Raw genomic sequence first — 20,003 nt, forward strand, 5'->3', positions numbered from 1 at the left:
AGGAAATGAAAAGCACAGGTTAGAGCACAGGGCAGGACCCCAGGGATGGAGGGAAGTACAGGCCGCGGCCAAGTGGGAGAACAATGCCCAGGACGCTACAGGCCTCAAGAATGCGCCCGACCCCAGAGGGAGGCCCGGCCGTGGCTCACCGAATCTCATGCAGCTTCACGATCTCATTGGTGACCACCACAAGGACCAAGGAGAGGCAGCCCAGGAGCCACGTCAGCAGAGGCACGTCCTCCAGGCCAAAGTGGACTTGGCTGTCCCTGTGCGTCCACAGCTGCAAGTCCACTGCTGTCTGGACCACCTGCCCCAGGAGGCTGCAGGGAGAGGCAGCAGCCCGCATGAGCCTGGGTCTTCTTGCTTCCTTCCCTGCTTTTCTCAGTTCGAGCAGCTAAAGGAAGGCAGTACTCCACCTCTGCCTTAACTCCTGGAAGCAGGACTTCGAAGCACAGTCCTGCCAAAGCCCCCGCCCCTGCCCCCGCCCCGTCCACAGATACTCACACCACAGGCACCGTCATGGCCCACCAGAGGTTTGTCAAGGGGCTCTTTCTCCACAGGGGCTTGGTGCGATGCACATGGGTGATAGAAATGAAGACTGGAGAAAACAGGGTCAGTGGGGGGCATCAGATGTCCTGCCACCACCGGAGGCCCTGCCCACAGGGCACCCCACCAGCCACCTCTGGCCCCTCCCTGGGAGCCCCTCACCTGTGTGCAGGACGATCAGGGCGGCCGTGAGCTTCTGAGCCGTCAGCAGCCCATTGGCAAAATCATCAAACCAGGCCGGAGCTGTGTCAGCATAGCTGCCAAAGCAAGGGGTGGACTCAGCGCCCCCTGGGCCCCAGGAAAGTGGGCAGGCAGAGGTGTAGGTGGAGGGGTAGGGTCAGGACCCACCTGGGCAGCATGATGGAGGAGCAGTTGGTGAGGTTGCGGGCTCGGGAGCTGTCACAGAAGCTCTGCAGCGTGAAGCCAAAGCAGATGAGGCACGAGCTGATGGTGAGGCTGAATTTGAGCAAGAAGCAGAGGAGGAAGTAGTGCTGGGTCTGCAGAAAGAAGGGAGGCCTGTCACTCCCACGGCGGCAGCCCCTCTGGCACCGGGCTCAGCAGCCTCTTCAGGAAACGGGCAGACCCAGAGCAAGAGGATCCTTCTCAGCTCTGTACCACCACCTCCCTTTTGGTTCAGGGGAGTTCTGATGGAAGCCTCTCTCTCCCCGAAGGCTCGGCCCCCTCCACACCCATAGTCCTCAGGAAAAGCCCAGGCTCACAGGACTCCCCGTTGCTTACCTTCTTAGGAATGGACTGAAGGTTCTTTCCTGTGGCCATAGACATGATGGAACTGTGGGGCGGCTTCCCCAACAGAGAGATGCTGAAAAGGATGGACTTGGTGAAGGGTGGTGGCTGTGACCCTCTGTCCCCCGATTCCCACTTGGGAAGAAGCCTTTGGGGAATTTTAGGAATGAGGACAGGTCTGAGGGGAGATGTGACAAGACAAGGGAGAGCGCCCCCACCCCGCCCCAGGGCCTCCTGTGCCAGGGGACATGAGCACTGAGCGGAACCTGGGCTCCTGAGGCTGCTCGGTGACATCCCAGCCCTGCCTGCCTGGATATGGATGGGCAGCATGACCCTCACCTGAGCAGAGGGTAGCAAAAGCAGGACAGCCACAGGATGTCGGTGGTGCTCAGCAGCGGTGGCAGCTGAACCAGGCAAGAGAGGAACTAGACCAGGAAAGCCCAGGAAGCAGGATTAGATTCTGGCAAACTTGCCCCGTGCCCAGATGGCCAGAGGAGCTAGGGCCGCAGGGGCCAGTTCTGCCAATGGGGTCATCTCCTCAAGTCCAGGGGTTCCAGAGGCTAGGGGCCCTCTAGGCTGTGCTGCATCTCCCAGCCTGCCACCTTGGACTTTCAGCCAGCCCTTGAGTGGAGAAGCAGGGAGGGATGGGCAATGCCCATGCAGACCCCACCTCACCTGGATGACCACGAGAGTCAGCTGGCACTGCAGCAGGAAGAGGAAGCACTTGCGAATGCCGTAGGTGGCGTGCCGAGCCTAGGGACCAGGAGGGACAGATTGTGGCCGGGCCTACAGCCGACAAATCTCAGCCCAGAGCCAGATGCCCCAGATGCTCCTGCTAGGAAAGGGTGGGGGCAAATAAAACTGCCTGGGAAAGCCTCTCTTGGAGGGCAGTCAGCCCTTGGGGGCCCAGATAGATCCCGTGTCACCATTCCCCACTCTGCAGGCTCCCCATCCCTGCCCCCTCCACCTGCTTGAGCCCCTACCTGCTCAATGAGCCGGATGATGCTTATGGTCTCCTCCTGGCGAAAGGTCAGGGAGCAGGGCAGGCTGTTGAGCTGCCCTGAGAGCTGGAGGGGAGAAAGGCCATCCGAGGCCTGGGCCATGCTGGTGCTGGTGGCGTAGCCAAAGGTCTCCCAGGAGCAGCGGGATGGGTACAGAGGATCCAGGGCAATGCTGCTCAGTGCAAGGGGAAAGCACACCCATGAGCTACACTCTGTGAAGACCCCACCTCCCGTGGGACTAGGCAAGCACCTGTTGCCTCTCCTCTCATCGTGCCCAGGCCCCTCATTCCCAGCCATAGCATGATCAGCCATGAAATATGCCCCAGCCTCATGCAAGCCCCCAATCTGGGGCATCACCCTGACCTGATGTCACTCTGGAGGAAAAGGCAACTGTTCCTCAGGTTGGCAGAGCTGCCCAGGCAGCAGGTCACCTCCCCATATTCCTGCATGATCTTGATCATCTCACACATGGCTGAGGGGGCAGAGTTGGGGGGCACAAGAGTCAGGCAGGTGGAGCCCTGTGTGAGGCTCCGAGCAGAGACCCACAGGACAACAGAACAGGAAACAGGGGAAGGGAGCCCCTCTTTGGGACAGTCCTCCCCTCATCCCAGAATATGAATGTCAAGTGACTGACAGTCACTTCTGAGCCCTAGAATGGGACACCCACAGTTCCCGCCCCCTATGTTCCCTGGTTCATCCCAGCTCAGGTTTGTTCTGCTCCCAGCATGGTACATCATCTCCTGCGGAGCCGCCAGGTGCCTGGGTCTCCTCGGTCGCCATGGCCACAGTACTCACTCTCAGGGGTACAGTCGGTGAACAGGGGTACTAGCAGGGGCACGTTGTCAATGTTCTGCAGGTGGGGGCGCACCTGGTGGATGCCGCGTGGCAGCTTGGCCTGGAGGAAGCACAGATGTCAGTAGCCTCAGGCTGGGGAGGTGGTCCCTGCCCCCCTTCTCTGGACCAGTCATTGGACTACTTCGGGAGACAAAGGGGTGCAGACCGTGCCATCATACCCGGTTGCAGTCCTCCAGGAAGCTGGGGAGGTCGCTGTCCGTAGGCTGGAAGCTAATGAGGTCTGAGTGACCCTCCTCCTCCATTAAGAGGAGTCCTTCCGCATCATCTCGGGACACTGTGGGGATGAAACCCTGTCCTTCACCTTGGAGTCAGCCTTCTTTTTTTTGTTTGTTTTTTTTTGTTTGTTTTTTTAATATTTTATTTATTCATGAGAGACACAGAGAAAGAGGCAGAGACACAGGCAGAAGGAGAAGCGGGCTCCCTATGGGGAGCCCGATGTGGGACTCAATCCCAGGACCCTGGGATCATGCCCTGAGCTGAAGTAAGATGCTCAATCACTGAGCCACCCAGGTGTCCCTGGAGTCAGCCTTCTAAGGGCTGTTCCTTGCCCGGAAGAAAGCAAAGAACCTTCTGCTTCCGGGTCTCCTCTCTTCCACTGTCAACTGTTGTTACCACAGGGAGACCAGAGCCATTTTTCAAGGGAATGTACTTATTAGGAGGGATCAATGGAGGCTCTTTCTAGCTATACCTCTAAGGAAGGGGAGCCATCCACAACCCCCTTGACCCCACCGCAAACCTGTGCCATTACCCTGATTCAGGTCATCATGCAGGGAGCCGGCATGGCTAGGGCTGGAAGGGGGGATCTCAGAGCCAGGCATGTCACCATTGGGCGTGAGGGAGATGTGACAGTTCCAGCCTGTCTCCAGGCCCATCTTTTCTGCAAACACCTGCAAAAGGCAGATGGCAACGAACAGATGGTCCCATGCACCCATGGGCGAAAGGGTCGGTGGAGGCAGAGGGGGATGTCTCTCCCCACCTTGCTTTTGAGCTCGTCCTCCAAAGAGAAGTAGACAAAGCGGATGCAGGCATTGACCAGCCCGTCGATGAGGCGCACAATGTCCAGCCGGGCCTGGTACTGAGAGGACACCATGCCCATGAAGATCTGGCCACTCAGGGCCTGCATGCAGTCTTCCTTCTCCAGCACCTCCCCGATCCCTTCTTCAGGTAGGCATGAGGCACAAAGCCCGGCCGGGACACCCAGGAACCAGCAGATTCCAGGAGGCAGCCCAGGCCACACACACAGATGCCACACCCAAGTCAATGAGCATGTGGGCCCCGGGGGACCACACACAGCCACGCGCGCACAAACACACAGCCAAGACGCACAAAGGAACCAACAGACACAGGAGAAAAGACAATGAAAGGTACTCATCAGTCAGGTGATGATGCTAAGAAGTAACAATAGAGCCCAGCCCTGGTCCAGGGCTAGCGGGCTGCCCTCACTCTCAGCAATGGCCTCAATTCATGGTCTTTTGGGCCATAAGACCATGTGAGTCTGTCTGTTGGGTGGAATGAGGAGGGGTGGAATGGGGAGGGGTAGAATGGGGAGGGGTGGGGTGGTTCTGAGTCCCTCTGTCCCAGCAGGTTTGTAACCAGGCCTTTTATCTGATCAAATAAGGCTAACGTTCTATAAATACAGCTGCTTTATAACTTTCAGAGATAGCTCTTTGCTATCCCATCAGAGGGTCACGAGAAACCGGTGAGAAGGGCAGAGCAGGCACCTAATTACCCATGAGAAGGCTAAGGGACTCGTCCACGTTGCCAGACAACAGGTGCCATCTTGATGCTCCAGGGCCAGTGCTATGCCCACCGTTCCTTCTACTATGACGGATTCTGTGGCCCTCCAGAAGCCCTCCCCTGTAGGGCCCCCAACGGGACAGGCGTGCACAATACCGTCAGAGCTCCAGCTGTTGCGGCGCGTGCTCAGCTTGAGGGGGATGGTGCTGGGCAGCTCACACATGGTGAAGATGCTGCTCTGGCCAGGCGCCTGCACCAGCTCGATGCACTTGCCATTGAGCTGAGAGGACAGGGCACAGCTCATGGGCTTATAGGCGAAGGCAGAGCAGTAACCAGACAGGCAGGCTCGCTGGTAAAAATCCAGCACTTTCTTTCTACCAGAGAAGCAGGGAAGAAGTGAGGCGAGGGGTCCTGAGATGCCCCCAGGCCTGTGAGCCAGGCAAGCAGACGGCCAGGGCCGTGTGCCACCAGCACGAGGGGTGCTTGCTTCCTCACCCACCTGTCAGAACCGGAAAGCGGATAGATGTCCGCCCCATCCCAGAAGTCTGTACAGGCCTCTAAGACCACGTCGGCTGTGCCATGAGACAGCATCTGTTCTGTGCCTGGGGTGGGGAGGGGGAGGACGAGGCCGAATGTTAGTGCCTGCCACTGCTGCCTCTCACTCCCGCCTCAGCTACCACCCTGCTGTCCTCGAGAAGGGTGCCAGGGAGCCCCTGGGGAATAGAATGTCCCAGGTCTATGTGGGCTTGCCACCCTTCAGACGGTCCCCAACCCCTGTGGCCACCACCATCCCAGCACCAGTCCCGAAATCCAATCCCTGCCACATCTGAGGAAGACTAGGAAGCAGTCTAGGGCTCATCTGCCCAGGGCCCCCTAAAAAGGGACACCTAAAAGCAGCCCCGCCCTGCCAAGCTCCAGGAAAGTCTGGCCTAATGCCGGCCAAGTGCGGAAGGCTCACTCGTGGTGGTGTCCTTGATGAAGAGACTAATCATATGGCTGAGGGGGGGACGCCGCTTGGTGACACAGGAGAGCCTCCCCAGTGAGGTCTCCTTCACCATCTCAGCACTGGGGAGGCGGTAGAGTGCAAGGTGGTTCTCCTGCTTGAAGAGCTCCTTGGCCCCGGGGGTGAAGCCTGCAGGGGGAGAGATGCCAACTTGGAGTGTCTGGGGGGAAGTGCACAGCACCTGGACCTCCCTCTCTTGCAGGGACAGACAACCCCAGTCAGGCTGGGCTGGTTCCCTCCCCCTATTCATCCCACCATTGGCTATGTCCCCAGACTAGGAAGCACTGTGGAACAGCGCCCAGTTAAAGGGGGTGGTCAGAAGCTGAAAGGGCTGACAGTGCGCTTCACGGGCACCAGCCTGCTTGGGGTCAGTGGCGGGCACAGCATGGCCCCCCATCCTGCCAGCGTACCTATGAGTCGGGCGAGCTCGCAGAGGCCCCAGGGCACATGCACAGGCAGGACGGCGCTGTGGCTCTCCTGTAGGGCGATGTTGCACAGATGGTCCGAGAACCGGCACAGACGCTCAGTGACGCTGGCGTTACACAGGTTCAGCAGCACGTTGAGACCCAGGGGCTTCAGGGAGGTGAGGTGGAGCTGCCAGTTGGAGTCATCGAACTGGATGCAGGAGGGGTTCTGCTGGTCCTGTGACAGGCTCAGCATCTCCAAGTGGTAGTCACACACAAAGTCTTCTGCTTCATAGGGCTCGCCCTCCAGCCCAGGCTGGGTGTCAGGGAAATGTGGCAGGTGGGGAGGGGAGCCTCAGACTGGGAAGGTTCCGGGGTGGCCCCGGGAGAAGGCACCCCCTTCCCAGTGAGCAGCATGCTCATGCCCACGCTCTCCTCATCCCTCCCCCAAATCCTCTCCCTGTCCTTGGTGGACTTTGGCTTCTCCTAGGATCGATGCCCAGCAATGGTGGTACCTAAGAAAAGGATGCCCAGAGCAAGGAAGGAACAACAAAAGATCTCTTTCAGACGGGGTTGGGAGTGTATTTTAGAGGGAGCCACCAGCTTTCTGTATTTAGGTTATGACGAGAAGGAAGGGCCTTGCCCCAACCAGTTACCACCTGTAAGACCCAGAAAGGGAGAAAGGGCCTACTTCTGGAAGGGCCCCAGGCCCTGGATGAGGCCTCAGGAGGCCACGCCTGGAGGCCTGAGCATGGAGGCCACGACATCTCAGGATGGGCTGCACCCCTTGGCCCCTGCGGCGGGGAGGCCAGGACACCCTGTGCCTGCTCTCCCCTTTCCTCTCACCTTGCCAGGCTCTTCTTCACCGCCCTCCGTGTCCCTGCTGAAGCTCACATTGGAGCCAGATGGGTGTTTGTTGCGGCCATGTGCTTTGTGGTGAGAGTAGAATTCAGGGGGCTTGGGACCGTCACCAGGCCAGTCGCCACGTTCCTGCTCATTGGAAAGGTGCAGGGTAGTGTTCAGGGAACCGGCCAGGAGGGCATCTCGCTCGTGGGGCTGAGGAGAACAAGGAACACAGGCCTCGGACCAGGGTCCCGCTGGCTGCCATGGACCGGGGAGACGGGGCAGGTATGTCCTCTCCCTGCCTGCTGTGGTGGCTCTGCCTGAACTGCCCAGAAGCAGATCCTAACTGTGCCTGAGCCTTTCTTCTCCCTCCTAGCCTTGCCCTCCCTGAGGCCACTGGCCGGGCCCAGAGCTGGGTCCCCGGGAGCCGGCCGTACCTCCTCCTCTACCTCGGGATGGCAGAAGGAGCGGGTGGACAGGTCATCTGTTAGGTCCTCATGGCTGCTGTGTGGGGGCTCCACTTTCCCACTAAAGAACAGCACAGTCTCTGGGCTGGGGTTGGGCCATGACAGGATCCCCTGTTTGTCCACACAGCACAGGACCTGGAGGGAGAGATGGGGATCGGAAAGAGCGCTTGGCATCCTCCAACCCATCAGGGTCCACTCCAGCGGCAGACAGGCACCCAGACACAGCCAGGCAGCAGGCCAGCTGAGGCGGGGGTCCTCCCTCAGGGCCCCCCTCACCGTGACGGAGCCCAAGCTGTGCAGCAGGCTGGAGCTATGGCTCAGAGTCGGTGATGTCCCTTGGATCACCCGCAGGAAGTGGCCCCAAATGCATCGTAGCATTTCCTGGTGGGAGAGACAAAGTCCATGTTATTTCCCTAGAGATAGCCTCTGGGGCCACCAGAGGAAACTGTCGGGGACACCAGGAAGTTAGGGTGGAGAGGCATTTGTCTGGGCAGAGCACATTGCCCACATGAGACAGGAGGCTCCAAGGCCATGGGGTAGGGGAGGAGCCCCAGGGTTCCAGAAGGGGCAGCCAGCTTGAGGGAGCTCAGGCTGGTGGCTCTGGAGGCCTGGGGCAGACGGTGTCCCAGGTGAGTGTACCTGAGAGGAGACGGCTTCTGTATAGCTGCTGAGAGTATCCTCTGAGAACTTGGCCAGCTGTGCAGAGAAGAGGGCGCCAGCTCAGGGAGGCACCCTCACATAGGCCTCCAAGATGCAAGGGTGGGTGCCCCACCCCCGCAAGGCTCCTGACGCCTTTGGTTTAAGGACACCTGGGCAGTCCCCGAACCCCCGCATCTGAATGCCAGGATGGATGCTTGCCTGCCTCCCAGGGCCTGGCCTGGGGGCCCTTCCGCATGGAGAGTTGCCCAGGGCTTGCTCCTGTACTGGGCCCAGAGTGGCGCTGGACCTCTGTACCTGTTCACTGGGGCACAGCCAACACCTTCTTTTTGCTCCTGATTTTTGTTCTTTTTGTACTGTCCCCAAGATGCCTTGGAAGAACCTACCAGGGAGCTGGGAGAGGCCTTGCTCATCTGGGCCAGGACTCGAGCTTCTCCACAGGCGGTTGCCAGAACCCAGAGGACTGGAAAGAGCAGGGGAAGGATGGGCAGGACGCCATTCACCTGAGAAAGCACAAACCACACTGAAGGCACCCAAAGAGCTGCTGGCCTGGGAAGAGGGAGGGACAGAAGGGCTTCCCCAGCCCTAAAGCCATCCCCTTAATAGAATGGGACAACTTTCCAGAATGGGAAGAGAAGGGAAGCAAGCATTCCTAAGCTGGAGCTGGAGGGACCCCTGGGCTACAGACAGGGAGGGACAGCCAGGGCATCATGAGGGGACCCAGCCTCCAAGGAAAGAGCAAAGCACAGCAGAGGGAGAAGGGCGGAGGTTACCTGTAGCTGGAGGAGGGTGTACTGCCAGGATGTGACGCCAGGGGCATTCAGCATGAAGCGCAGGGCATTGGTGATAAGGAAGCCAGCCTTTGGGAACAGCAGAAGTGCAGCCCTATTAGCTCCCCACCCAGAGAAGGACCTAGGCTCTAAGGCTCCCTTTCCTCTGCCCACTCACACCCACCCCCCAACCCCAGCACTGGCCATCTCACTCTGGACCACCCCCATCTTCCCTCACACGCTCACCTGAATCTGGCCCTGAGGCTCCCCCATTTCCTGGCCCTCTCCCCTGCCCCGCGAGGCCCGCCTCACGCACCAGGACCACAGGCACGGCGTAGTGCAACATCACCGACTGCACCGTGAACCTCTCGTTGTCCAGGGCAGTGACTGGGCGGGACAGGGCCATGTCCAGGCACCATCTGCAGAAAGGGGTGACCCTTTAGTTGGGCAAGCTCTTAGCGGGGGAGGCCAGAAACACGCACGTGCACTGGGCATCGCTGAGTCAGGCAATCTCTCCTATTCCCGGCCCCCAGCAAGTGGCCCCTGAGAGAGGGGTCTGGAGCAGCCTCCTGAGCTGTCCCCTCAGAGTTCCCACAGGGAAAGGAACAATCACCCAGTCTAGTAATTTTCATGAGATGCTAAAATGAAGAACCCACAGAGGTGCCTACCCTAAAGGGGCCTCAGTAGAAACCAGGCTATCTCCTTGTCACCCTGCCCTCGGTTCATGGAGGCACTCGGGAAGAGCACCCAGGGGCCAGAAGGAAGGCAGGGCAGCGACCCTACCTGATATTGTCAATCACTGGGGTCTCGAGGACGCGGAACAACCGGTGCTGCTGGGGGTTCTGTGGCCCTTTCTTTACTTCTCCCCGGGGGGAAGGGGGTGGAGAAAAAGGAGGAAACAGGTCTCCTGGCTCTAAGACGATGTGTTCATCATCCTACCAGAGAGTAAGGGGAGGAGGGTGAGGGCAATGAACAGGTTCAATCGGAAGCCACTCTCTCTTGACAATTCCAGCCAACTGGGGACATCTCATTGGGTTTGAGACCATCAGTTAGCACAGAGTCAGCTGGTGGGGTGCGGGGTGGGAGGGGGTTGCTGTGGAACTAGATTCCTAGCAGCTTAAAGGTCAGAGAAAAGAAAGAACAGGACAAGGAGAAAGACATTCCAGATCTTCTCCATTCTTCCAGAGCTCTGGCCAAGGAGCCTGTGTGCTGGCCAGGAAGCTTCAGGATTTAGCCCTGGGACCCTCCCCCATTGCCTGTAGATGCTCCCACAGCATTTTCAGGGAAGGAGAAAAGCCTCGAGCTACCTTGATCCCCCTCAGAGAGGCAAATGATTCCTGGCCAGGCCTCAGGGCTATGATGTCTCCTTCTACTAACAGGCTAACTGGCAGGTTGACCAGATGTCCATCTCTGTAGGCCCAGTGCAGAGACCAGGATGGCGCAAAGGGCATGTGGAGGTCTGGGTACATGGCGTCGGGCCACTTGATCTCCTTGCCATCCCTGAGTGCATCTGAGGAGAAGGGAAAAAAGGAAACCATCTCACCCACAGCTCCACACATCAGCCATGCAGCACACACCATGAAGCTCTGTGTGCTTTCCTTCCTTCCCCAGAAGGCTTGCAGCAACCCGCACCATTCATCCCAACACCACCCCTCTCTCAAGGTCACCTCCCCGTGAAGCCTTCCCCACCGGGCCAGCCCAGGCACCGCTACCTCCTCTGAACACCTGAAGCTCATATTCTTTGTACCCTCATTCCATTCAAACACATTTCACAAGCGCTGCTGAGGGCTTTGAGGGGGTGCAAAGGTCAAAGGTAAAGATGATACAACCCCTGCCCTCGAGGAGCCGCAACCGAAAAGAGAGATGTATGTGGGCAGATAATACACATCAAGGCAAACACATGCTCAGAGCGTTAGGAAAGAGCCCGGAGCTGCAGGAGATAGCTGATGCGATCAGAGGCGGCTTCGAGGGGAAAGGGAGCACTTAGGATGGGTCTTGAAGGATGGGCAGGATCCGACAGCTGGAGCTGAGGGAGGGAGAAGCACGCCAGATGGGGACAGCAGGGCAAAGGCACAGAAGCAGGGAAGTCTGTGCAGTGGCTTTAGCACCAGGGAGGAGTTTTGGGGTGAGGATGATGGCAAGAGAACAATCTGGAGAGGGAGGCTGGAGGCTGATTCAGAGGTTCTGGGCTGCTTTGATGAGCAAGAGGGAGCCATTGATGGTTACGAGCAAGAGACTAGGCTCTCGGAAAGCAGGGCCCATCTTTCTTGGTCACTGTTATACTTTCCCATGCCTGGCACGTGGCTACAACTAACTGATCGTTTCAGAATGAAGCAACCCCTTCTCACCCTAGCTGCCCGGTCGGGTTAGAGAAAGGTCTCAGACACTGAGTGTTTCTCTTATGAGACCACAGGCCCTTGGAAAGCAGGAGCCACCATCTCTCAGAAGAGCCTATTTTTCCCAATCCATAGCTGGGGCTTAATAACCACCACCTGAACCAAAGGACAAGCAGAAATCTGACTGAGCAACTCCCTTCTTCAGGAACACAGCTGCTCCGTTGGGGCTCCCGGTTCCGGGCACCCAACCCTGACTCTTGTGGGTTTTAGACTTCTCTGGCCCATCTTCCTACCTGCTGGCCCCACACCACCAGACAGGACAGCCTTGGAAGAGAAAATCTCAACTGTCCTCCTGCCGAGAGAAGGTCTTCTCTGTTAGCCTCCCATCATTAGTGAGCCTGCAAGCTGACCAGGCCTCCGTCAGCCACCCTGCATGCCACACTCGGGCCACTGGCTGCATAGGCCTAGCTGTCCCTGCTCTCACTGTCCTTGCTCAAAAGAGGGCAGGGCAGCCTCCTAATGCTCTTGGTGCCAAGAGCCCCCAGAACACTGACCATTGGCAACGCCATTGTGCTGGGCTCCAGGCTGGGACTCAGGAGGAGAGCTTGTAGGGCTGACACACATCATAGGGTACCTTTTCCCACCCACCATGCTTGGCCCTTGGCCTCACCTTGGATTTGGTCAATGATCCCTCGGAGCCTCCGCTCTACCTCCTTACGCTTCAGCCGATCTTGCCGCCCAATGAGGAGGAGGTTGAGAAGCAGCAAGAGGAACAGCGCTGAGGCATTCACCAGCTCCACCCCATGGCTGGTGGAAAGAGGTGTGGGGGTAGTAGCAGGGAGAGGGGCTCCCTGACCCAGCTGACCAGAGGCACCCCACCCCAGTCCCTTTTGAGAAGAGTGTCTTGCTTGGGTGCTGATGGCAGCCAGCAGGGAACTGAGAACCCCTCACCACTCAGGAACCCACTGTGACTGTGTGTGTGTGTGGGGGGGGGTCAGTCCCCGTGGGGCGTTCCCAGGCGGGAGGCTGAGGCAGGAGGGGTGGACCAGCACCCCCAGGATGAGAGGCAGGAGGAAGGTTACCTGCCTGCTGGCTGGCTCCCATGACAGCCAAGCAGCAGCAGCACAGCCAGCAGCATGAGTGAGGCTCCAGGCCAGTGGAAGCAGGAGCAGCGGTTACTGTGGTGCAGGAAGCTGCTTCTCCACAGCTCCTGCGGAGGGGCAGTGGGGAGTGAGGGGCCCGTGGAAGGAGCTGGGAGGCAGCATCCTGCTGGAATCTGGCCGCCTTCCTCCCACACCCGCCTGGCCTGGCCCAGGGCTGCCTCTGTCTTTTCGCTTTGCTCTCGGCTGGGGTCCAGCTGCTTGGGCTCCTGCAGCAAGTGGGGCCAGGACATCACTCCCCAGGCAGCCCCAGCTTCCTTCTGATTTTTATAGGGAAGCTTCAGTGGGGTCACACCACGCAGCATGAGCACAGCTTCCGGGCCTGTGCTTGGGCCTCCCACGTCTGTCTGCCCATCCCACCCTGGCTCTGGCTTCCTGGGGAAGAAGCTTCACCTTCCATGTGAGACATTTCTTCCGCTCCTTCAGGTGTCCCTCCAGCACCGCCTCCAGCTGCTCCTTCAGGATGCTGAGGGCCTTCTGGGTAGACAGGCCCAAGGCCAAGGGTGGCTCGCCCTGGGGGGAAGCAGGGGGCACTCAGCATCGCCCTGGAGGCCCCAGGTCACTGCACAGAGAGGCCCTCTGTTGCAGGCCAGGTCATGGCCTTGTCATCCCACCCCATGAAACCTCCCCTACTCTTCCTCCACCAGCCCCAACCTCGACCCTCGGGGCATTTGCTTAAATCTCCACCGTGTTAAAAGTCCCCTACTCCTCAAGGCCAAGCTTAAAACAGAAACAGACACACAACCTTCTCTACTCAGTGTTTCTGAACCCACCTTCCAAGGCCACAGCATCTCCTGGTCCCATGCACTACTCTTGCCCCCTCACCTCTCCATCTACCTCTGCTGCCATCAGTGCATTTCACGGGCCAAAAAATAGTGGGGCTTTTTTTTTTTTTTTTTTTTTTTGCTTTTTATTTTTTAAAGTGAGGAAAGGAGAACTAACAAGGAGACAATAGTTCTTCATTATTGCTATGTAAAAACATTAAGGATAAAACCACCAGAGGCACCTGGATGGCTCAGTGGTTTAAGTGTCTGCCTTTGGCTCAGGGCATGATCCCGGAGTCCTGGGATTAAGTCCCGCATTGGGCTCCCCGCAGGAAGCCTGCTTCTCCCTCTGCCTATGTCTCTGCCTCTCTGTGTCTCTCATGAATAAATAAATAAAATCTTAAAAAAACAAACAAACAAACAAACAAACAAAACCACCAAATTCTGTTTCCACCATTTCACAGAAGGGAGCACATTGTGACACTCCAGCATCAGGAAGGACACAATATCTCAGACAAGGGATAGGTGCTCCCAGGAAAGCACCTGTGACACCGTACTCTCTGGTCACCAGGGGTGGTGGAACAGGGCATGGATTGGGTGGTCCTGAGCGGCACTGGGGACCACCCACACTGTCCTGTGCGAGCCCACCCTGGCCTCTCCTTACTGGCAGCCCCACTCCTGGGCTTTACCTCTGTCTTCTTCTGACTGGCTCTTCTTTTCCCTCTACCCTACAGACTATCCCTCAGACATCTTCCAGGACAACCTCAGCCACCACCGTGGAGTCACCCGCCGCCACCAAGCTTACAACTCCTGAAGTTTACCTCCAGGCCTGACCACTGCCCTGAATTCTGACCTGTTTACTCAATGGCTGCCTTGTGGTTTCATAGGCCCCCAGGAGTGGATTCATCCAAAACCCTGGAATGTGGCCCTCCCGGCTGGACATCGTGGCTCCTGCGGTGATCACCTCCCCCTCCCACTCCTCAGTCTCTACCTCTTCCAAACCAACTGCAACATCCAGCCAGAGCAGCGTGCATGTCACATCAACTGACCCCTGCTTATCCTTCCAATCGAGCCCAGACTCCAGAGCAGGACCTGTGATCCGCCAGCTTCTCCAGCCTCCTCCTCCTCTTCGCCTGCATTTCCTCCATTCCTGCTGCAAGCCGTGCTCTTCTAGCTCATGTGCAAGGACCTCTATGTGTTTTCCTGCCCAGGAACATGCTCCCGGCCCCAGACACCTCTTACTTATTATCCTTCAAGCCTCAGCTCAAACGTCATCCGCTCTGGGAAATTTTCCCAAAACCAAGGGCTGCACTTACAGGGAGAGGTTTGTATTTCAAGAGCACCCTGGGCAACCTGGCTCCCGGTCTGTATTGTGGAGAACCGTCATTATAGATTTACTTGTCTGGCTCTCCCACCAGACTGCTAGTTCCTTGAAAACAGGTACTGAATTCTTCTATCTCCACATCCCCCTGACCAGCTGCTGAGACAGTGCCTGGCACACAGCAGTGGCCCCACAACCACCGGCTGAAGGAATGAAAGAATGAGCAGGCACATATCTTCCGTGGTCCCAGTGACATGTTAATCAGGAGCTGTCAACCTGGGATCTATAACAGAAACACCTGGAGCTCCCAAAGGTCCAGGTCTCACCCCAAACTGACCGAATCAAGACTTCTGTAGGTGAGGCCGATGCACACACTGAATCTGATACACAGATCCCTAGGTTGGGGGTCCTGGCAAAAAGAACATCCCCCATGCCCACCCCCCACCACTGCCCCCTGGGAAAAGAGTGCTGGCAAGCTGGGCCATCCCAAGAGCTCTGAGGCGAGTTCCCACCAGAAAAGGTTCCTGAGCAAGAGGAGCAAAGCCCTAGACTTGGGGCCCCAAGAAAGGGGCTGGGGTATCTACTGAGTCCTGACCAAGGGTGGCTGAGCTGGTGGCGCCCTGGCTACTCCAGCTCATTGCCCTCCCCTACACTCCCTGTGCTTTCCCTGGGGCCTGCCCTGGCTTTGCCTACTGACATTCCAGATTTCCTTCTCCATGCCTGTCTGCATATCCACCGCCCTCCTTGGCAACCTTGCCCCTCACAGGACACATATCTCTACAACTAGAAGGGACAGGGACAGTATCCCCTGACTGTAGATTCCCCCCCCTCTCCAGTAGGATGCACCTGAGTGGAGCCCCCACACTGGCTCATTGCCAGCTATCTCGGCCTGAAGGATGAGGACGGGCTCCAGGGTGAGCCTGGCCCCAAGATTTCCCAGATCCCATGCCTAAATCTCCCCTAATCCCTGCTCTCCATGCTGGCTTTGGGGGATTATGAAGATAAGAGCTGCTTCTTCCCAGAGGGATAACTGGTTATTTCAGCTCAAGAAGATATGGCCCTCTGGGCAAAGGGCCTATACCCCAGCATGGTTAAATACTCTACTCCAGAGCATCTACCTCCCTCTGGCAGAGACCCTGGGGCCTTCCTGAGAAGCCATGGCCCAGGACAGATGAGTGTCAGGGAAGGCTAAGATCTGCACATCTGCCTCCCTGATTCCTCACATGGAAGGAAAAAAAGTTTCCTGCATGAGGGGAGGAAGAAAGGAGAAGAGGCCTTCTCAAGTCTCAGGGGCTGGCCTGGGGGGTGACACCTGTTCCACCCAACCTAGGGAAGAAAAGGATTTGCAAGACACAGCCACTGCACACAGGGTCTCCCACACTGTGCCTCCCCACCGCCCCCTTCTCCCTTAGGCTCCACTTTGGGAACCCTCTTTCCACAGGGGGAGATGTGAAGGTTCCCGAGATGGATTTGCCTGGGCCAGGCCTCCAGAAATGCTCCAGTGAGAAAACGTCCTGGAGGCAGGGAAAGGCTGGCCCGCAGAGGTGGAAAGGCTGCCGGCCAAACAGACAAGAGACGGAGATTGGGCAGGAGAGAGGGAGGGCCGGATAAATCTCAGGGGCTGCAGGTCACGAGGGAAGCTGCAGCATCTGGGATGCTGACCATGTTCAAAAGACAGGCAAAGGCTGAAAGGAGCAGCCAGGGAACCAGGGTGATGCCCCCCTTCTAGTGAGGCCTTTAGACTTTGGACATTTGTGACTCCCCTCTGTGCATCTCGTGGCCGTCCTGACATCCGCTGCCTCATTCCAGGTGCCCCCCTCTCCACAACCCAGAAATGGATTTACTCTTCCTCTCTGCACCCAGGTTCCTAGAACCTGCACACGACTGCTCTCCAGGTGTGGGAGGTATGGGCCAGAGGGTAGCAGATGCTCCTGGGGCCGGGCCAGCAGAGGCCTGCAGAGCTGACTGTGTGCGTCTGCCCACGCATGTTGTGTCTGGCCAGGAACACCAACCCCAGACTGGCGATTAAAGACAGCGAAGCAGAGAGAAAATAGCCACTCTGTAATCACACGCCTCCTGGAGAAAAATGCCTGCCCATACAGGCAGGCCCTGGGGCAAGGACACAGCCTTCTGGGCCAGCCGGCTCTCCGTGGCCCCAGGCACACTTCTTCAGCTGCCTCCGCCCCTCACACACACCTCACCCTGTCTCTGGCAGGTAGGCAGGCAGGAGAGTACCAGTTACCGGTAAAATCACGGTTTCTCCTGTTGTGCTCCACCCCCCACCCGGTCCCCTGCAACGTGAGAGCCAAAGATGAGGAACTTGGTGGAACTTCAGCATTTTCAAAGGAAATGAAGAAAGCACCATGGGCGAGAGGGCTCTGCTGGCCTTTCTCAAAACACAAGTTAGGCTGAGCACCAATAGAGAGACCGTGCAAGGATGCGTGTGGTTGGTTTGGGAGGGACCCAACTCTTACACATGCCATCTGAAGGTCTGCTTTTCCTGTCTACAGGGCCAAGAAGGGTGAGAAAAAACTGCCCCAGCCTTAAGTACCCAGAGGGAGTGAGAGATTCTTCATGCTTCCCAGATGGTCCAAATCTCCCACCCATCCCACTGCCAGACACCTCCCAAGATGTTCCTGGGGTGAGGAGTGAGAGCTAAGTGCAAGCTCTACAGCAGAGGGGAGGCAGGAGCCTGCATCTCCACTTACACCAATGCTTTGCAGGTAGAACAACGCTCAGGCTCAACTGAACCCAGCAAAGTAACTTGAGGTGCTAGGAAGCCCAGGCCCAGGAGATGCTGGCCACAAATGCCCATCATGAGCTGGGCTTCTCCTCCATCAAAGAGGGACACTGAGTGTGGGGGGGAGGGGGGGCAGCGGTGCCTGGGTGGCTCAGTCAGTTAAGAGTCCAACTCTTGATTTCGGCTCAGGTCATGATCTCTCTCTTTCTCTCTCTCTCTCTCAAATAAATTAATTAGGGGCACCTAAGTGGCTCAGTCAGTTAAACATCTACCTTCAGATCAGGTTGTGATCCTGGGGTCCTGGGATCGAGCCCCATGTCAGGCTCCCTGCTTCTCCCTCTCCCTCTGCCTGCTGCTCCCCATGCTTGTGCTCTCTCTCTCTGTCAAATAAATAAATAAAAATCTTTAAAACAATTTTTTTTAAAGGGGACACTGGGAGGGCATGGGGATTGAGAGCAGCAGAAGGGTAGGGAAAGAACTCGGTCAAATCAGAACTACAAAAAATCCACTACTGAACAGGACCAGCTCTGTGGGGCCTGATGCTGTGCATCTGGGTCAGTCTAATGTGCCTTTCCAGAGCCAACACCCCTAAGCTGCACCACTTTGGTCAGGTTTCCCAGGTGGCCCAGATCCAAAAGCATCTGGCCCCCCAGCCCCGGTCCTTTCAGGACCCCTCATAGGTTCTATCCCCACAGCAGTTGTTTACCTTCCCACTCCACCTGCTTGGGGAGCAAAATCTGTTCCCATAGGCTCAGGTAGATAGGTTATGAACTTAGCCCATGACCCCTAGCCCTGATAATAGCCAATAGCTAATCAGAGCTGGCTGGCCCCAGAACCAGGTCCCCACCATCCCAGCTTTCTTGGCCAGTGCAGGTGGGGAGTGGACCCAAAGCTGGACTCCACGTCATGCCTAAGTCACTGAAGCTGGTCTTTTTTAATAGCCATGATAAATCTCTTTTTAGCTTGGCTAGACACAAATTGAGTCTTTTTTCAGCCAGGCAAATCAAAGCCTCAAGCTTCTTCCTCTTCCAGCCTCCTGCTGACCTTGGCACTTCCACTCATCTTCTTCTTCTTGCAGCCTCCCAGACTGAGGAAGAAATCAGCCGGGCCCTGGTTCCTCCCAGCTCAACAACGCATGTGGTCCAGCAAAAAACAAAAACAAAAACCCTTCCTAGCCCCAAGGAGGGTTGACATCCAGGCCCAGGGCTTCCCGTTACCCCCAGGTCCCAGCATAACTCAACAGGATGCCCCACTGGGACGCTCAGCTCCATTCTTGCTCTGGGTGACTTGGGAGCCTGGATGGCAGCTGCCTAGACACACGGGCATTGGGATTCCCATTCTTAACCTTCTTCAATCCTAGCTACCTCATAATCTGAGCTGCCTCCGGTGCAGCACCCATTTTCAAGACTTGTGGCAATTACTATGCCACAAAAGCCTTGCACACAAAGCAGAGAACAAGGCATTTGCAACAGAAATATAAAACCAAGTTAGCATACTCACTTTGGTGCATTTGCCCTGAAGGGGCATCCATAGCTCTGTCTGCTTAAAGAGCATGTGGTAGAGCCTGAGCCACAAGGAGTCAACTACAGAACTTCCAACACCACCCTCAAGGAGAGAGGAGTAGAGGCAGGAACAGAGAGAGAGAGAAAGGGTGAGAGAAGAGAAAAAGAGGGGAGTGGGCTGGGGAGCGTGGGAGCGAGGAGCCGGAGCCTGTGCCGCAGAGGATCCGTGCAGAGTGAAGCTTCAGTCTGCTGATTAATTCAGCCTATTTCCAGTCACGCTGCAGATTTAGGGAGGGAGGAGGAGGCAGTGCAGCAACGGAGCTGTGGGAGGGAGGGAGAGCCAGAGGGAGGGAGGAGCCGGGTTGAGGAGAAAGTTTGTAGATGCTTTGCCAGATGCCCAGGAGCTTGGCCCAGTGATCAGAGGCCACCGAAGGGTGAGCAGGGGGGCGGCTGCAGCCAACAAGGTGTGCGTACACCAGGAGGAGAGGCTGTGCTGAGCAGGCTGCTGGAGCCCGAGGGCTCTCTCCCCAGACCACCCCTCCTTGGCCCCAAGTCACTGGGCAAGGTGGGGGCCTGCCATCCACAAGAGCTTCCCCCATATCACTCAGAGACTCCCAGTATGGAGCCATGCCAACAATAGCTCTTCCCACAGTTGTAGCTGCAGGAAGGAGGGGAGGGGGGACTTGCCAGTTATTAATAGCAGCACATCCAGTGTGGAAGGGGGAAAGACTGGCAACTGAGAAGCCTGGAGCAGTGACTTCTAGGAGACAGAGCAGGGGACTGGAAGCCAACGGAAGAATCCAGTGGAAGAGTCCAGAGAAAGAGGGTAGAGCCAGCAAACAGGAAGGGCTTCTGAGGATTCCAATACCTTCGACCTAACACCTTCCCACTAGATAGCAGGAGTTTGGGGGTACCCCCAACAGCAGAGCTCAGCCAGCAGCTGATAAACATGCAGTCACATTTAGACATACCTGCCAAAGAGCTTCTGGGACAGGAGGCCCCTGCACACACAGGGCCTTGACTCCCACGCAGGGACCTATGATTCCAGGAGCAGCAAGCAGAGCCTGAGCATCGATCGCTCTGGGACTCTGAATTTGACACACAGGCAGCTCCCTGCACAGACCCCCAAAAGGCCCTGGGAGTAAACCGGAAA

The 20,003-nt window shown here is 57.3% G+C and overlaps 1 protein-coding gene across 13 annotated transcripts in view; it reads right to left on the minus strand.

Annotated features, from left to right (window-relative positions):
- The window catches only part of TMEM94 (transmembrane protein 94), a 35,815-nt gene that overhangs the window by 1,210 nt on the left and 14,602 nt on the right, over positions 1 to 20,003 (minus strand). The window contains exons 1-30 of one of the 13 annotated variants that reach the window (XM_038546605.1): positions 18,849 to 19,109; positions 12,917 to 13,036; positions 12,446 to 12,573; positions 12,034 to 12,170; positions 10,335 to 10,537; positions 9,811 to 9,962; positions 9,344 to 9,446; positions 9,031 to 9,117; positions 8,644 to 8,760; positions 8,240 to 8,296; positions 7,877 to 7,981; positions 7,583 to 7,735; positions 7,137 to 7,280; positions 6,297 to 6,606; positions 5,842 to 6,015; positions 5,383 to 5,485; positions 5,040 to 5,257; positions 4,123 to 4,304; positions 3,883 to 4,033; positions 3,305 to 3,420; positions 3,087 to 3,186; positions 2,655 to 2,763; positions 2,274 to 2,463; positions 1,966 to 2,043; positions 1,630 to 1,715; positions 1,285 to 1,366; positions 895 to 1,043; positions 709 to 803; positions 505 to 598; positions 150 to 320 (exon numbers count right to left, since the gene is read on the minus strand). In XM_038546605.1, coding sequence (XP_038402533.1) covers positions 150 to 320; positions 505 to 598; positions 709 to 803; positions 895 to 1,043; positions 1,285 to 1,366; positions 1,630 to 1,715; positions 1,966 to 2,043; positions 2,274 to 2,463; positions 2,655 to 2,763; positions 3,087 to 3,186; positions 3,305 to 3,420; positions 3,883 to 4,033; positions 4,123 to 4,304; positions 5,040 to 5,257; positions 5,383 to 5,485; positions 5,842 to 6,015; positions 6,297 to 6,606; positions 7,137 to 7,280; positions 7,583 to 7,735; positions 7,877 to 7,981; positions 8,240 to 8,296; positions 8,644 to 8,760; positions 9,031 to 9,117; positions 9,344 to 9,446; positions 9,811 to 9,962; positions 10,335 to 10,537; positions 12,034 to 12,170; positions 12,446 to 12,573; positions 12,917 to 13,036; positions 18,849 to 18,902 — 3,968 coding nt within the window. In that variant the 5' untranslated portion in view covers positions 18,903 to 19,109. Of the gene's footprint in view, positions 1 to 149; positions 321 to 504; positions 599 to 708; positions 804 to 894; positions 1,044 to 1,284; positions 1,367 to 1,629; positions 1,716 to 1,965; positions 2,044 to 2,273; positions 2,464 to 2,654; positions 2,764 to 3,086; positions 3,187 to 3,304; positions 3,421 to 3,882; positions 4,034 to 4,122; positions 4,305 to 5,039; positions 5,258 to 5,382; positions 5,486 to 5,841; positions 6,016 to 6,296; positions 6,607 to 7,136; positions 7,347 to 7,570; positions 7,736 to 7,876; positions 7,982 to 8,239; positions 8,297 to 8,643; positions 8,761 to 9,030; positions 9,118 to 9,343; positions 9,447 to 9,810; positions 9,963 to 10,334; positions 10,538 to 12,033; positions 12,171 to 12,445; positions 12,574 to 12,916; positions 13,037 to 18,848; positions 19,110 to 20,003 lie in introns of those variants that run through there. The other 12 variants (XM_038546607.1, XM_038546600.1, XM_038546604.1 and 9 more) reach the window with 12 other exon arrangements.

This window comes from Canis lupus, chromosome 9, assembly GCF_011100685.1.
Source record: "Canis lupus familiaris isolate Mischka breed German Shepherd chromosome 9, alternate assembly UU_Cfam_GSD_1.0, whole genome shotgun sequence".
Lineage (NCBI taxonomy): Eukaryota > Metazoa > Chordata > Mammalia > Carnivora > Canidae > Canis > Canis lupus.